The sequence below is a fragment of the Somniosus microcephalus genome, chromosome 3 (genome assembly GCF_052327205.1).
Source record: "Somniosus microcephalus isolate GS21.2 chromosome 3, FLI_Smic_1.0, whole genome shotgun sequence".
Taxonomy (NCBI): Eukaryota; Metazoa; Chordata; class Chondrichthyes; order Squaliformes; family Somniosidae; genus Somniosus; species Somniosus microcephalus.
The window spans coordinates 142,692,587-142,710,585 of NC_140989.1; the positions used below are offsets into that span (position 1 = coordinate 142,692,587).

Sequence of the window (17,999 nt, forward strand, 5' to 3'; positions counted from 1 at the left end):
GGAGTGTGATGGAAGACTCATCTCTCACCTGGATTGGTGCAGTCCCAACAAGGCTCAAGAAGCTCACCACCATCCAGGGCAGAGCAGTTTGCTTAATCAGTGCCCCTGACACTGGACTGAATATCCATCCCTCCATCAGCAACACACTATGGCTGCAACACGTATGAGCTGCAGGACGCACTGCAGTAACTCACGAAAGTTACTTCAACCACACCTCCTTTCCCTGTTACCTCTACCACCACAAAGGACAATAGCAACAATGTTATGAGAACACCACCATCTTCAAGTTTCCTTCCAAGTCACACACCATTCTGACTTGGAAAATACAGCCATTCCTTCATTGTTGCTGGATCAATATCCTGGAATTCCTAAACTAACACCATTGTAAAGGCACCATCGTCACAAAGATTACTGCAATTGAAGGTGACGGCTCACCTCTACTTTCTCACAACTAGAGATGGGCAATAAATGCAGCCTTTTTAGTATCAAGAACATATATTTAAAAACATCCCAGCACATGATCTTCCTCGTTAATAACAGCCTTATGTTCGCAGACAATTCTATCTACATTTTTTCTTGTTTTGTATTTGTTAAATGATATCCATTCACTGAGCACACACATTTTATGCTACCTTTTTCAATGTGCAATACCTAACATTTATTTGCAGTATTATCCATCTGCTATTCCTTAGCAAACCCATTTAATCTGTCAAGATTACTTTGAATATATATTCATCATCTGGTCACACAGCTCTGTGTAATCAGCAAGTTTTATATAAATACTCTCCTTCACCTTCTCAGTTTCACTTACCTGCACCAATGGCTATTCATATGGTGTGCTTAAATATCTACTGGTTAGGAACCATGTAGTGGAAATATTAAAACGTTACTAACTGTAAGGTGGAGCAAGGCCATTGAGTGGTCCATAGGTGGTCTTGACTATCTTACTCCACTTCACAGTTACAGGTTGAGCTCTCCATCTATGATAACACAGTTCACTTAACAGTGTATCATACAACCTTACAATTTACAAGTTCAATATAATTCTGCATCTCTAGTGCCAGGCCTGGACTAACCCCATTTTGGTGCTTGCAGGTCTCACGTGGATAGATTAACCCCACTGACTGACAATGTCCTGACCAGATTTGATTATCAATGTCTTGATCAAATTTGGACAAGTCTGGCAGGGCTGATCAGGTTTGCCTCTTCCTTTTCATTGCTGGTCTCCCTCTACTAACACTGGCTGCTCAAATGAGAGGTCTCCCTCTCTGGGTGGCTCCCAGGCCTGCTTTTATATCTTGCTTTCCTATGGTCACTTTCTCACTCTTAGGGGCCAATTTCAGCTCGGCCTGCCCGACATAAACAGGGTGGCAGCGGAGTTTAAGTAGCTGTGGTGCCCCGTTCCTCCTCCATACCATATTTACTGGGGCCTTCCGCTGGGCAGCCCAGGTGCCTGTCTGAATCGGCCAGTGCCTTATAACTGTATGCTAATTGGGGGCCCTATGTGCATGCTCCGTCCAAATGTACCAGGTGATGAAAAGGAAGAGCCCCCAAAAAAGTAAGCGAAAAATTACTATCACAAGGTCAGGACAAGCAGGAGTGGTTCTCCGGTTTCCACAAGAATAATGTGGGCCGCTGCCATCCAGACCCACGCGCCCCCCCTTCCCCCATGACCTAACCCTGCCCCCCGTGACCTATGGCTAGGTCGGCCTCTGGGCTGCCCATTATTGCGCCGGCATGAAGCCAGCAAGCTGCAGCAAGACACCTGTTTGGACCATGCAGCTCGCTGGCAGCATGCTAATGAAGCTCGGCCCTCAAAATGGATCTGGCGTCCCGCCGGCATGATGGGACAGCCAACCGAGAGTTAAAGCCTGCCCCCTTTAGTGTCTTCTTTACCTTTGTTTGTTCTGCTCACCCCAGTCTTCTGGTACAATGCTCCCCTTTGTCGTCCTGCACGCTGCCATTTTCCATTGTCTCTTGGCTGTGCGTGTTTTCCTGCACCAGCGGGCTCTGCCTCCTTTGTTCACCAGCTTTTTTATGAAATAATGCAGCACAGCTGACCATGTTGCCTTCTGACTGTGTAGTTCGACTGTGTCAATTGTTTACTACTATTGTCAACAGCAGGGCCGCAGGAATCTCTGTGGAACCTAATAGCTTCCAGTCAAAACATTTTCCATTTATCATCACCTTGTGCTTCCTATTGTCAATCCGACTAGCTAATTTACCATTACTTTTATGAGCTGCGATTTTCTGTAAATGCCCCATACTTCCAACTTTATAAAATCCAACTAAGTTATTGGGAAATGTCATTGCTCTCGCGCTCTGGAAGAGACTTAGTGGCAGGTCTTTGAAACAGTTGCCCCAATTTACTGACCTACACTCCCTTTGGGCATGGTTCACTGCTGGGAATACAGGATCTTACCCATCAATTTACCCTAATATCAACTGAATAGCCCTCATCTGCTAATTTACTTACATCCTCAAAGAATCCCAATAGATTACTGAGGTGGAACCGATTGCTTCTAATCCACATTGCTTTCTTTAGGTTAATACTGATAGCCCGTGTAAAATGTTTTGTTGTATTTTCCCCTACTACAGATGGTCTATAATTCTCAGATTCATGCCATACTATTTTTATGATTATTGAGATAAAACTTGTTATCCTCAATTCCTAAGGTACAGCACATATATTTGTGGGGCTCCTAATATCTTAGCACAGATCTGCCTACTTTCTCCCATTTTCCTTAAGCAATTAAGGGTGTACCCTTGGAATGATCCAGATACCCAAAGGCATTTGTATCAGCTTTCTGAAAAAAATAAAGACTTGCATTTATATAGCGCCATTCACGACCACCAGATGTCGCAAAGCGCTTTACAGCCAATGAAGTACTTTTTGAAGTGTAATCACTGTTGTGATGTAGGAAACACGGCAACCAATTTGCACACAGCAAGCTCCCCACAAACAGCAATGTGATAATAATCTGTTTTTAGTGATGCTGTTGAGGGATAAATATTGGCCAGGACACCAGCAATAACTCCCATGCTCTTCTTCAAAATAGATCTTTTACATCCGCCTGAGAGAGCAGATGAGGCCTTGGTTTAACGTCTCATCCGAAAGGCGACACCTTCAACAGTACAGCACTCCCTCAGTACTGCACTGGAGTGTCAGCCTAGATCATTGTGCTCAAGTCTCTGGAGTGGGACTTGAACCCACAACCTTCTGACTCAGGATGCGAGGATGCTACCAACTGAACCACAGCTGACACTGAAAGTCCTAATATATATTAACTACCCTGTTAACCGTGCAGTAATATCTTTTAAAAAATGCAGGCCAGTTAAACATGGCCTCCTCTTTCCTGAATCCAGTACATTAAAAAGTTATTTTTTTCCAACTGTCCATGCACTAGATCTCAAAATCATTTCAAAGACTTATCCAACAAGTCATTTTGAACTTATGGTCTACAGTTTCAACGTATGTCTCTTCACTTTTTTTTAAAACAAATAATGAGTTAGGTTTTCCACTTCACAATTCTCAGGATTCTCTCCACAATTTAGTCAGATAAACTTCAGTCGTTTCAAGTTCCCATCACATTAAAAGTCAAGCTTTTTCCACCATGTATTTTAAAAGCATCAAACTTTTATGAGCATCTAAACATTTTTCACCACACCCATCATCATATTCTAGGACTTGCTAGGTCCTCCTCTGCTATTCATGAGAATTAGGCATATTTTCCTCCATTCCTTGAGTAAAAATAGATGTGAAGTAGGTATTTAATAACTCTGGATTCCAATTTCCTACGGTCATTTTAAGTGGACCAATACTTTTTCCCACCCTTGAAATTGAACAACACTTCATTGTTGCTTAGGGTATTCCCAGTAACCTTACACTTGCTGTTTCTCTTGACTTCTCAGGTCACCTGCTTTTACTTAACTTCAAAATTTATGTAAATCCCCTGCTACTAGATTCTTTGTATGTTTTCAAAGCCTTCTGCTTATTCCTAATATTACCTTTACATCTCTACATAACTACTGTTAAAAGGCAACTGTTGCCTTTTAATGTGCATTAACCTATATTCAGAGCATACCTGGAATACACTGAAATTCCGAAAAAAAATACTCAAAAGAATTACTTTTGATTATAAGCAGTATTATGTTGTTTAACTGTGTGAATTTGGTGTTTTCCTATATAACTGCACTTAAAATAATACACGACTGACGTTCTTTAAATTGTTTTTGTGGGATGTGATAAGGTGCTTTCTAAATGCAAGTTTTCCTCTCTTAATGACAAATTTAAGGTGGCACAGAGGTAGACTGATTTCCTCGCCAGAGTGTGGCAGGATATGGTTTTACATTAAATTTCTGAGTGTAATGGTGTTGCCTTAAATAAGTTAAGAGCTGTGCTTTATAAAAAGATTTAATACAGTACCTGAAAAGTACCATGTTCCCAGAGTTACTATTACTACTCGAGTTGCCCTTAAAATATACTTGCAGAAGCAGATAAACCTCTTGTGGTCTAAGCTCACTGGACCAGTACACTTACCAAGGTCACCTTCTTAGTTATATTTTCATCCATCTGACATTGATTCATGATACCAGATGGCTAAGGACAAAGCAAGATTGCTCAACACAATGTGTGACCTACTTACAAAGCTAACAATCTGCTTGCTTAGTTCCTAGCAAAGCGCATGAAGCCTTTGATTAAAATTTTAATTTTGCTACATAGTTGGTGTGCTTGACTTGCCGAGTCTGAATATCTGACCCATCTGCTCCCAGCACAGTACAGCAGCATGGTTCCTGAGATTAGAATGAGGTGGACAGTCACAGTGGTAAGCCGAGAATGACAGGTCTTTAGTACATAATTGGATAGCACATTTAATGATCCTACGTTGATTGAAATTTGCAACAGTGTAACTTTTATCCTTTCGGAAAGCGCACTGGGTCTGATTTTACAAATGTGTGCAGCCCATGGGAATCACAAGCCTCCAGGAGCACATATCGGGACATTGCGGGCGTGCTCTCCATGATATTCCATTCATTGGTGGACAATTGTGGACAGGATGCCTGTAATTTTCTGATCTGTGTTCCCGGTGAGCAAGGCTCCCCACTCGGAGTGCACATTTGTAAAATCAGCTCTATTATGTTCAGGTTCAGCTGCAGAAACTGAATTGAGGATGTATTGATTGAAAGATATGTCCGCCATTTTAATGGAGCTTACTGTTGACCTTTGGTCCATAAAAAGCTATTTTAAGAATGATAATATTTTTGTAACGTTCTCTACCACCCTTTAATGGCTGCTAAGAAATACTGCGAGATTTATCAAAGTATATGCAATTCTGACTCCGTGACAATGCTGTATGATTATCAAGTAATGTCAGATGGCAGCATTGAAGGGATTTTGTCGGAACTACTGTCCATTTGAAATGAATTGGTTATGGATGTTTAGCTATCAGTTTTATTTTTTCATATCTGAGTAATTAATTGATCCCTATTTATCAGTGTAAGAATACCAAATGAAAGTGAATGGATGGCAAATTGAATAAGTCCGAAATACTTGCTCTCTTTAACTTATTATTGTTTTCATAGAAGTATTTAAGGACACACTCAAAACAAGTTGATTTGTTAGCTAATCACACTATCAATAGGCAGTTAATAATTAGCTAACACATTGAGTTAAACCAGTTGTTTGACATACTTATAAGGAACAGCCAGTAATATAAAATAGAGCTGTAAAAGCCTATTAAATAAATGAAGGAATGAAATGATGGACTTCAATTACCTCTTTAAAGTAGCAGTCAATGACAAAAACTGGCACCAAGCCAAAGAAGGCGACATTAGGACAGGTGACCAAAAGCTTGGTGAAAGAGTTAGGTTTTAAAGAGCGTTTTAAGGGAGCAGAGAGAGGTGGAGCGGTTTATATAGGGAATTCCAGATCTTCGGGCCTAGACGGCTGAAGGCACATCCATCGATAGTGGGGTGAAGGAAGTGGGGGGTGCACAAGAGGCCATGGTTGGAGGAACGCTGAGTTCTCAGAAAGTTGTAGGGTTGGAGGAGGTTACAGAGATAGGGAGGGGCAAGAGCCATGGAGGGATTTGAACAGGTTGAGAATTTTTAAATCGAGGCATTGTCGGACCGGGAGCCAATGTGTGTCAACGAGCACAGGGGTATGGGAGAACAGGACTTGGATACGGGAAGCAGAGTTTTGGATGAACTCAAGTTTATGGAGGGCTGGCCGGTTAGGAGAGCATTGGAATAGTCGAGTCTAGAGGTAACAAAGGCAGCATTTCAGCAGCAGATGAGCTGAGACAGGGGCGGAGATGGCGATATTATGGAAGTGGAAGTAGGCGGTCTTTGTGCTGGAGTGGCTATGGGGTCGGAAGCTTAGCTTAGGGTCAAATATAACACCGAGGTTGCGAACAATCTGGTTCAGCCTGAGACAGTCACCAGGGAGGGGGATGGAATCGCCACCTAAGGATTGGAGTTTGTGGCAGGGGCCAAAGTCAATAAGCTTCAGTCTTCACAATATTTAATTGGAAGAAATTTTGGTTCATCCAGGATTGGTTGTCGGACAAGCTGTCTGACAATACAGAGGCAGTGGAGAGGTCGAGAGAGGTAGTGGTGAGGTAGAGCTGGGTGTCGTCCGTGTACATGTGGAACCTGATGTAATGTCTTGGGTGATATCGCCAACGGGCAGCATGTAGATGAAAAATAGGAGGGTCAAGGATGGGGGACTCCAGAAGTAAAGGTGCGGGGGTGGGAAGAGAAGCCATTGCAGGAGATTCGCTCTGGAAGGTGTGCAGTTTCCCAGGTGGAGTGCGGGAAACCCAGGTATACATCCTGGAGCATTCTCATACCTTTCAATGAGTCAGGTGTGGTAGTCTGTCAGGGTGTTTGAAAAAGCTGTACATCAGTATTAGTGTAGGCATGGGAGCAGGGCTTCAGTAACCAGAGAAAGTTGTGCAATGGCAGAGGGAGGTGGTGGGAGCAAAATTAATTGAACAGCAACAAAAAAAAGAGACAAAATGGAGATAATGACCATGAGATCTTATTTTCACAGCAGAAAAGATTCCTGTTCTTACTAGGCAGCACTTCCAATTATGAATTTAAGCAACATTCTCGGGAAAGGGGTTTCTATTAACTCCTTGGCCAGATTTTCTCCCTAGCTTACTGGTGGGAGAGGCCACTGCTGGATGAAACATGCCCATGATGCTATGGAGCAGTCATTTACATATTTTTAATCTGTCAGTTACCAGCAGTGATGGAAAATTTTAAAAAAAGTAACAAAGGTATATGGATTTATGGCCAGCAGTAACTCAGCACCACACAGCGAGAGGAAAGTCTCGACCATGGTGATAATAATGCTATCTAAAGGTAAGCATTGGTTTCTTCTTTAGATTTCTACTTGTAATCTAGAAAACAGATGAATGAAATGCAATAAAACTACTGAAGTTGCTGAACTATAGACAAATAATCTGCCTCCTTTGAAGGTTTTATTTTAGCTGCTGACTTCCTTTGCTTTGCATTAAGAGGTCAGAAGCAAGATCCTGAGAACTATGGATCTATCAATTTGGCATCTTGAGTGGAAAAAGTACTGGTCTATTATTAAGGAAGATATTCAAGAGCATTTAATAAGCGTAAAGGGACTATTTCCACGGTAACACAGATTCATGAAAGGTAAATCATGCCGAATAAATTCACTGGAATTCTTTGAGGATGTAAGAAAAGTTACGATCATTATACATCTTGATTTTTAAGAAATCTTCTGATAAGGTCTCTGATGGGAGATTCATGTCAAGAATGTATCAAAACTGAAGTTGTAAACCAGATAATACGAAAAAAGGAGTAATAGTTATAAATAGTAATTGGTAAAGTTCTGGTTGAGAAGCTGGGACCAGAGGAGTCCCTTGGAGATTAATCCTGAGACTCTTGCTATTCATATCGATGGTGCTTGTGGATCGGCCACTCACTCACTAAGCACCCTACCTGAAGCAGGCTGGGTGTATAACGGGCAGCAGATCTGCAATCGCCAGTGTTCCTTCCGTGCCCAAAGGGACAATCACACCCTTAGAGCCTTAAAGACACATTCTGCTTTTTAATTGAACAAACAACATTTTTATTTCTCTTGAGTACGCCCTCCCGATTTAATCGGATCCAGAAAGAAATATTCTCTCAGAAAAGCGCTCATCACAGTTTACCAAATCTGCAGTGCTATTAAAAAGGTAAGGCCTGTAGTAAAGTGGATCAGCCGGCCGTGTTTGGACTCCTGACAGACAGCGGTTAGTGTTTAATATGGGTACCGCTTGGGGTCTTTTGAATGGAGATCATTCAGAACTGGGTGTATAACCGTACTGCATAAACTAGATGTTTTCTACTGCTCTATTGAGTTATAAGTTTATTTTCAAGTTAATAGTTATCTGAAGGAATGCCATAACAAGCCTCCCCTTCTCTTGCGATCCAATACTTTTAACTTCAAAATTCTTCACCTTACAGCACACCTCACCCTCACTGTGCAATTCTCCCAGGCTCAGAATGGGACCTTGCTATATATCACAACCTCGTTTCAGATCCCAGACTACCATAGGATATCAACTATTACTGGTCAATTCAGGGTACAAGTCTCAGGGAATTAGTCATATATAGGACTAGAAATGACCACTGCAGTCCATCTAGCTAGTCCCACTATCTAACAAATATCATATCCCACTATGCCACTTGTCTTCTATCAAATTTTTCATTAGGTACTTATCCAACTCTTTCGTGAATTTTCTGATGCAGTCAGCTAACCACTGCCTCCCATGGATGTCCATTCCATCCATTCACCACCCTCTGTGTATAGTAGTTCAATCTGGACTCCTTCTTCTAAATATGAGTCTATGCCCTCTTGTTACAGAATAGCTAAGGGGGAACCTGTGGTTGTGGTGTATTTGGATTTTCAGAAGGCATTCGATAAGGTGCCACACAAGAGGTTATTAAACAAAATTAGGGCTCATGGGATTGGGGGTAATATAGTAGCATGGATTGAGGATTGGTTAACGGACAGAAAACAGAGAGTAGGAATAAACGGATCATTTTCGGGTTGGCAGGCTGTAACTAGTGGGGTACCACAAGGATCAGTGCTTGGGCCTCAGCTATTCACAATCTACATCAATGATTTGAATGAGGGGACCAAATGTAATATATCCAAGTTTGCTGATGATACAAAGCTGGGTGGGAATGTAAGTTGTGAGGAGGATGCAAGGAGGCTTCAAGGGAATATAGACAGGCTAAGCGAGTGGGCAAGAACATGGCAAATGGAATATAATGTGGAGAAATGTGAAGTTATCCACTTTGGTAGGAAAAACAGAGTATTTTTTAAATGGTGAAAGATTGGGAAATGTTGGTGTTCAGAGGGACCTGGGTGTCGTTGTACACAAATCACTGCAAGTTAAGATGCAGGTACAGCAAGCAATTAGGAAAGCAAATGGTATTTTGGCCTTTATTACAAGAGGATTTGAGTATAAGAGTAAAGAAGTCTTACTGCAATTATATAGGGCCTTGATGAGACCACACCTGGAGTATTGTGTACAATTTTGGTCTCCTTACCTAAGGAAGGATATACTTGCCATAGAGGGAGTGCAATGAAGGCTCACCAGACTGGTTCCTGGGATGGGGGGAATGTCCTATGAGGAGAGATTGAGTAGACTAGGCCCATATTCTCTAGAGTTTAGAAGAATGAGAGATGATCTCATTGAAACATACAAAATTCTTACATGGATTGACAGGGTAGATGCAGGGAGGATGTTTCCCCTGGCTGGGGAGTCTAGAACCAGGAGTGACAGCCTCAGAATAAGGGGTCGGCCATTTAGGACTGAGATGAGGAGACATTTCTTCACTCAGAGGGTGGTGAATCTTTGGAATTCTCTACCCCAGAGGGCTGTGGAGGCTCAGTCATTGAGTATATTCAAGACAGAGATCGATAGATTTTTGAATATTAAGGGAATCAAGGGATATGGGGATAGTTCAGGAAAGTGGAGATGAGGTAGAAGATCAGCCGTGATCTTATTGAATGGCCTACTGCTGCTCCTATTTCTTATGTTCTTATGTTACAAAATCTATGACTACATTAAAAATAGGGGAGAAATTCAGTTGGCTGCACCACCCGTTAGCGCCTTAAGAGGGCGCTAAGTGGGTCGCAAGCCAACTGGCGCCCAGGCGCGGCACTGTCCGTGCCTCCCGCTAAATTCCACGGGACGCTAGTGGTGGCGCTAGCCGTTAGCGCTGCGCCGCTACTGATGATGTCATCGGTGTGCGCAGCGCCCCGCTGACGCCCCGGCCGCGATATTTGGAAGCGCCCCCTGATTTACCGCCGGACGCTATGTCCGACCGGTTCAGGGGGGCCTACCTGCGGCCGGGGAGGCGCAAATTAAAGGAGAGGTGCGGGGCGGCCATTTTTGTTGTTGGCCGCCTGCCAGCACCTGCCTGTGCTCCCGTCCCCGGCCTCCTGAATCCCCCCCCCCCCCATGGAGTGCCGGCTGCGTTCCAAGAGCTCGGCACTTCTCCTCGGTGCCGGGCTCTTTTGCCTGCACTTGCGATCCTCGGGGGCCCAGCTGGGCCCCAGATCGTGCTGCACAAGGCCCCTCCCCTTTAAGAAGGGGAGGAAGGCCTGCAATACCGCAGCACGACGTATCGCAGCGTGTGGCGCTGCGGCACGTTGCGCCACGATATTCAGTCGCAGCGCCCCAAGAGGGATGCGGGGCGCCTCCAGTAGCGCCGCGCATCCCTTTTGGGCGCTACCACTCAATTTCCGGCGGGCGGCCGCGAATGCTTCCGAGGCGCTACTTTTAGCGCCCTGGCGAGGCTGGCGTCCCAAACGGGGCTATACTCAATTTCTCCCGCATTGGGCCTAAAAGCTTGCAGGGGATCCCACAATAACTCCAGATGAAAAACCGTGGTAGTTGTGGCAGGAGTCCGTTAGAAATCCTGTGGGATTTCAGAGTCGCTGACATGTATCTTATTTATACCCTTTACGATTTTGAATTCTTCAATAAGATTCTCCAGTATAAATATTCTCAGCTTCTGCAGCCTCTCCTCATACCACGAGTGCCTAATCCCAGATATCATTTAGTTGCCTTTTGCTGCACCCTCTCCTAAATGCCTGAATGACTTTCTCATATTATGGTGACCAGAGTCACACACATGTGGAGTCATACCAGCGCTCTGTATAAATTCACTCACTTCTTCACATTTGTGCACTATTCCTTCAGCTATACAGTCTAATATTCTATTTGCTCTCTATATTGTTGCTGAATACAGTGCTGATGGCCTCAGCAATATATCCATCTGTACCCTCAAATGCCTCTCTGGTGTTCCTCCCTGTAAAATAATACCATTTAGTTTACATTGCCACTGTTTATTACTCCTTCCACTACCTCCCTCACCACCCACGTGGGCCTCATTTTTACACTGGATTTCTTTCTAATACATTAACTTTGTATTAACATTTTATATTCCTGAATGTGCTCCAACTTCTGTCATGTCACAGGCAAAAGTATTGTTTTAAAAGCCGTAAGAATAATGCTTCCTAAATTTTTAATCGGAGGTTTATATTGTCTGTAAAGAAACTTGAAAAAAAGGCCATTAAAGGGCCTAGAGTATATATACACACCTTTCATAATGCAATAGGAGTGCTCTTTTATGGCAGGCACTGTTATACATTAGGACAATTGGCATGAAGTGTTATACTCCATCAAAATGTACTGCATCTGCTGTGATGATTTGACACTCTCAGTAGGTGCAAAGACAAAAAAGTGTTACATCCCAAAACCTTAATCAGCATACAACTCCCAAAACTGAAAGATCTACTAATATCAACTCAAACTAAAACATGCCTGTTACAATTTATTGCACAATGACACCAACTTGAAAAATATGCTGCAGTGTTAAGTCCCTAGCTAATCATTAACTAAGTTATAACTACGTAAGAAAATAAAACTCTGCATCTATTTCCTGAATAAGAAAAGTGAGTTTTATAACAAATCCGTCCCTAACACAATGCTAGAACCTACTAATGTTCCCCCGACTTGTACGAACAGACAGACTGCTTTATCTAATGTCTAAGATCAAGCTCAAACATATATTGTACAACTGATATTTTAAAACTAGCTGCTAGTGGAATGAGTAACCGCAGCCTGTAATTGAGCTAGTCCTCACAATGCCAGGGGACAAGCAAGTTACTAAGGCAACAAAATCATTCCCATTGGTGGCAGTACTAGATCACGCCCATTAGCAATACGGCTCTTTAGCCAACCCTGAATTATTACCATTTTCTGTTGCTAAGCAGTCTACTGAACTTCCTGTTTTCAAGAAACCGAATATTATGCTCCGATCAGGCTAATGGGGTCAGTGATTGGCAATGAAAATCATTTTTTTTCTGTTGAATCGTGGTAACAAATTTAGATGCATGCCGGCATTGATGATTCAACTGTTATTTTCACGAGAGCTAGAGGAATCAAGACACAATAAATTTAGAAAACAAATTGATGAACCAATAATTTTTAAAAAAGGAGTAATGATTGAATTTTGTGCACAATGATTTTTGTCTTTGTCTGTACTTACAGGGAAAGTAACACACAGAGCTCTGGGGGGTATTACTCAAGAGCAACATTTTTTTCAGAGTATTCTGCCTCAATGTCTTGCAAATACTGCAGCAAAATGGGGAGAATGAAAATAATATTTATAATAGAAACATCATAGAAATTGATTGAAAACACATATTAATTACCTTGCTACAAAACCTGCACGGAGAAACATGTTAAATAGTTTTGCATAATATAGAGCATTAAAGTGGTAATTTCAAACACATCTCTAAAATATATTATGAACTTTCATTATTTCAGACTGTATAACTTTAAGATGCCAATTTCAAATAGCTAAACCACACCACTCTGAATGGCTTCATTTTGGCTCTGTAAGTAATACGACAGCTGTTTCATTGCCTCAGATAAAGCTCAGAGCCTATTAAACATTAACTACATGCGCAAGTGCACTTGAAGTTCAAACACAGTTGGCAAAGTGTTTTTTTTAAACCTTAATGGCTATGAAATTCAAGCCAATGCAATGTTCAATCTCTGAACAGAAATGCCCCAAAATGTTTAAAAATATGATTTTGAATTACTAGGGTGCCATCTGTTGGTACATCAGTATCACTGAAGCTCAACTCCTGGTATTACAACCATGGATTAGCATCAGAGATCCCAGCAGTTCTGCAGTAGCATGTTACACTTCCTTTATTTTAATAAAGTTATCATAAAGCAAGGTGCTACTTTGCTGACAGAAATGAGCTTTAAGTCATGGTGACGTAATATTTATTGATGATTTGATTTCCTTTGCTAAATGATTGGTGTAAGGGGTATTTGAAATGTTTACTGATTGGCAAAGCGGGGGCATATTGGAAATATTTACAACCACATCACAGTTTATTCACTTCAACTTTTTCCTATTGTATAAAAATGTAGGGTTCTAGTGTTTTTAATCTTTTTTATATTGTTAGCCATTTGTTCGAAATAACAAACATTGACTTTCAATTCCCTGAATGATGTCACGTGTTCCTCTAATCCTTTAATCCCCTTCTTGACATTCCTTCTTAAATCTAGTCCATTTAAAATATAGGTTTGTTCAGAACACACAAAAGCTTGGACAGAATTGGAGATTAGTTCAAGTTAAATCATTTCAGATCCTGTATTTAATGAATGGGTTTTAGTTCCTAATTCATTGTTTCCTATGAGATTAAAAGCAGTTAAAAATGACAATACTTTATGCTCACTAATAAGTTTAGGAACATAAAATGTGAAATACTCTGTTGATTGCCTTAGAGCTACAACTGAGATTAGTTTCTTTATTGCCATTTTTGCTGTTCCCATAATATTTGATATGTGCTATTGCTAGTGTATCCAGCTGTCAATAATAACACACGTGCTCCTTATTCTGCCTCATGTCAGAAGCAAAGTACAGTAAAGAGTTCCCACATTGATGTGTATACACACAAAATCATTATTTTGTATCAGCTATCTATTAATCTTCCTATAACTAATTAGCTTCTATTAGACAACTATCTCTTTTACCTCCTGTTCAACTATTCATTCTCACAGTCCTTATGTTCCTGCAGATAATGATCCACATTCAAACAAATGATAAAGGACAGGTAAAGACCAGCTGGTCTATCGAGCATGTTCCATCTTGGCATGGTGTGACTTCTGTACACTATCGCCCCTTTCCTCCACCCACACACAGCCGCACAATCTCTTGGGAGAGGCAAAAAAAATCAGGGGAAAAATAGCGTAGGACAATTTAGGGGAAAAAAAACTCTGGGAAGTTCCTTTCTCACTCCTGAAGGGGATCTGAAAGTTCTAGGCGATCAGAGTGACTGGCTGACAACGCCCAATGATTCAGCTACCTTCTAAATGTAAATATATTAGCCACTCTCAGGAATCCACCAGCTCCCTTTTAAATGAGCGAATCTGCACTCACTGCTCATGGTACAGTAGTAACTTATTCCAGAGGTTGACAACTCTCTGTGAAAAGAAGTACCTCCTAGCATTTATGAGACTTGCATTTTTATAGCGCCTTTCACAACCTCAGGACATCCCAAACACTTTACAGCCAATGAAGTACTTTTGAACTGTAGTCACTGTTTAATCTAATTTCTCTGATTTTGTAATGTACACTTGGGTCCCCTGGTCCAGCCTAGTCTAACCAGTTCGAATAGCCTATCCACTTAGAATCAGTCTAATCCTTTCATTATGTTAAAGACCGCAATTAAATCTCCTTGAATACTACGCTTTTCCAATGTAAAAAGCCTCAGCTTTCTAAGCCCATCTCCTGATAGCTCATAAACTAGATATCATTCTAGAGGCCCTTCTCTGAACTTTCTCCAGGGCTTCTACATCTCTCACCATGGAGGGGACCGAAACTGCACACAGTATTCTAGACGTGACCTGGCCAAGGCCTTGTACAGAGAAAGGATAGTGTTTTTAACTTTATATTTAATTGTCCTGGCAATAAATTGTCCTGCTTTTGCAATAGCCTCGCGGCATTGGTCATGGACATTCAATGATTTGGGCCCAATAACCCCCAGGTCCTTTTCTTGCTCCGCAGCCTTGAGCATGCAGCTCTGCATGGTATATTCCTGCTTGGAATTGTCTCTACCCAAGTGCATCATGCTACGTTTACCTATATTTAAAAAGTAATCTGTCACATTCGGGCCCATTTCCCTATCCCATCTAGGGTCTGCTAATCTTTGTTTTACTAAGCATTGGAGAACCCCTCTATGAAATATAAATAAAGCAAAGCCTTAACTTCCAAATGTCAAAACAATACTATCTGACTGATCTAAGCAAATAACCCTTTTAAATGTTGAAACATTTCCCTGACAAACTCTTGGATGATGAGGTGTGTTTATCAGTTTGCATCCCAGATCCATGCATATATTTTAATGCATTTCCATTGCTTTGCACAACTACCAACTTGTTCCCATACAATAATAGATGATTACAAGAGGGATTTTGGTAGTTGGGGATTTAAGAATACTGTATGTGTTTTATTCCTACCCCCATATTAACAATCCCTCTTGAAACCAAGCATGCGGGGGCCATGGAGGTGCTCTGACAGAAAAGCTGGTACAAACCTTCTCTGTGCTTCTGTGAAGTGTAAAATTATGCCCATTTGTTGGGCCATCTCGGATGGTTTTGAGGTTCCGCTGGTGCGTTTTTTAAATATCAGCACCTCTTCAGCATTTTTGCTTCAGGAGTTTTCATAGTGGAATTTCTAGTAATCTCACTGGGAAGTCTGAGGTAATACCTGATAAATGCTGGTGACAGAAGATCTTGCATGTCATAAAATGCAATTGGAGTGCATTTCATTGCCTGAATCAGATTGTTCATCAATGGTAGTGTTCGGCCCCTTACAGGATCCAGAACAGTTCTGGCCGCAGACTTAATCCAAGGATTAGCAGGAGGATTAGCAGGAATCACAGAATCACAGAAACCCCACAGTGCAGATAGAGGATGGTGGTCAAAAGGAACCCAATAAATCTGGTGTACGACCACCCTCTGTGAAGAGACTACGATACAGTTCCTTCTGTGTGGATCAAGACACTAGGGGCTAGAATTTCGTCTTCATCGCCTAGGCAGTAACTTGGTGGAGTGGGCTGTTCATCCTTCATAGAACCCATCACATCCCCCAACGGAATGAAAATCATACAGGTTCTGTAAAGGGCAGGTGATCTGCAGCATAAATACAAGTGCTTTTTGTAGCTTTACAATATTTACACAAACTGAAACTGCCAAGCAAAATGCCAAATGGTTAAGAATTTTTTAATTTTATAGCTGACTACTCTGGAGAGAAACTCTATAACCAGATATTTAGTTCCTAAGGAGGAAAACTACCTACTGGGTTTGCCTTCCTAATTTACGAGTAACTTGAGGATCAGATAGATTCATTGCACTGAAGCATGAGTCTTCTTTAAACCCTTGCACAATTACCTACAAAAATGTAGTGCATAGTTCATTATGTGACGGCATCACAATGCCAGCTGAAGTGGATTGATAAAACGTAATTGTAATGAGCCCATAAAACACTGATGAGAATCATGGCTGGTATTCTGTATTATACAGATGTCCGATTCCAAATCACTTACAATTGTACTTTTAAGTTACCAGTTGCCAAGCCCTTGGTCTTCCATTTGCCACGATACTTCTGTAGCTCTCGATCTGCTCAACCACTCCCTCACCTCCACCTTTGATCCCCCTGTCCCCAGTAAAATCTTTAATATCTCCCATCTTGGTCATGTCCCCTGGTGTGGCCCCCCATCCTTGTTCCCTCGTTCCCTCGTCCAAATTTGGTGTAGAACTAGTTTAGCCATCCATCACCAGATCTGACTGGAGAACAAAGAAAACCCCCGGGTTCTTTTCTCCACTACCAACAAGAGAGAGTCTAACCACCGCCCCTTGACATTCAACGGCATTACCATCGCCGAATCCACCACCATCAACATTCTGGGGGTTACCATTGACTAGAAACTTAACTGGACCAGCCACATAAATACTGTGGCTACAAGAGCAGGTCAGAGGCTGGGTATTCTGCAGCGAGTGTCTCACCTCCTGACTCCCCAAAGCCTTTCCACCATCTACAAGGCACAAGTCAGCAGTTTGATGGAATACTCTCCACTTGCCTGGATGAGTGCAGCTCCAACAACACTCAAGAAGCTCGACACCATCCAGGACAAAGCAGCCCACTTGACTGGCACCCCATCCATCACCTTAAACATTCACTCCCTCCACCACCAGCATACCGTGGCTGCAGTGTGTACTATCTACAAGATGCACTGCAGCAACTCGCCAAGGCTTCTTCGGCAGCACCTCCCAAACCCGCGACCTCTTTCACCTAGAAGGACAAGGGCAGCAGGTGTATGGGAACACCACCACTTCCAAGTCCCCTTCCAATTCACACACCATCCTGACTTGGAAGTATATTGTCATTCCTTCGTCGTTGCTGGGTCAAAATCCTGGAACTCCCTCCCTAACAGCACTGTGGGAGCACCTTCACCACACAGATTGCAGCGGTTCAAGAAGGTGGCTCACAACCATCTTCTCAAGGGCAATTAGGGATGGGCAATAAATGCTGGCCTTGCCTGCGACGCCCACATCACATGAATGCATTAAAATAAAACAACCGTCTCCTTAAACTCCTCTCCCTTGTGTAATATATGTAGGTAGAACAAATGAAGGACAGAGACACGATGAGTTGCTAGTCCATGTACTTGCTTTACTAGGCCAAAGCAAACTGAGCATGCTCATACTAAACCATGTAACAAACCATGTGATAATACATTACACTGCTTGTCATGAATCTTATCATGACTCATGAAGTAACACTGGGCGGCCAGCTGGTGGCGCTGTCCAAGGAGTATAAATACTCGGTCGTGGGCCCAGCTTGCTCAGGATGTTTCTGTAACCAGGAACTAGTGA

The 17,999-nt window shown here is 42.2% G+C and overlaps 1 protein-coding gene across 8 annotated transcripts in view; it reads right to left on the bottom strand.

Annotated features, from left to right (window-relative positions):
- Positions 1-17,999, bottom strand: part of plcb1 (phospholipase C beta 1) — a 1,372,871-nt gene that overhangs the window by 43,474 nt on the left and 1,311,398 nt on the right. For 2 of the 8 annotated variants that reach the window (XM_085981705.1, XM_085981707.1), the window contains exon 33: positions 12,592-12,677. The exons of 4 other annotated variants lie outside the window; for them this stretch is intronic. In XM_085981705.1, coding sequence (XP_085837831.1) covers positions 12,624-12,677 — 54 coding nt within the window. In that variant the 3' untranslated portion in view covers positions 12,592-12,623. Of the gene's footprint in view, positions 1-12,296; positions 12,476-12,591; positions 12,678-15,679; positions 16,257-17,999 lie in introns of those variants that run through there. 2 more of the 8 variants (XR_015077546.1, XM_085981704.1) reach the window with 2 other exon arrangements.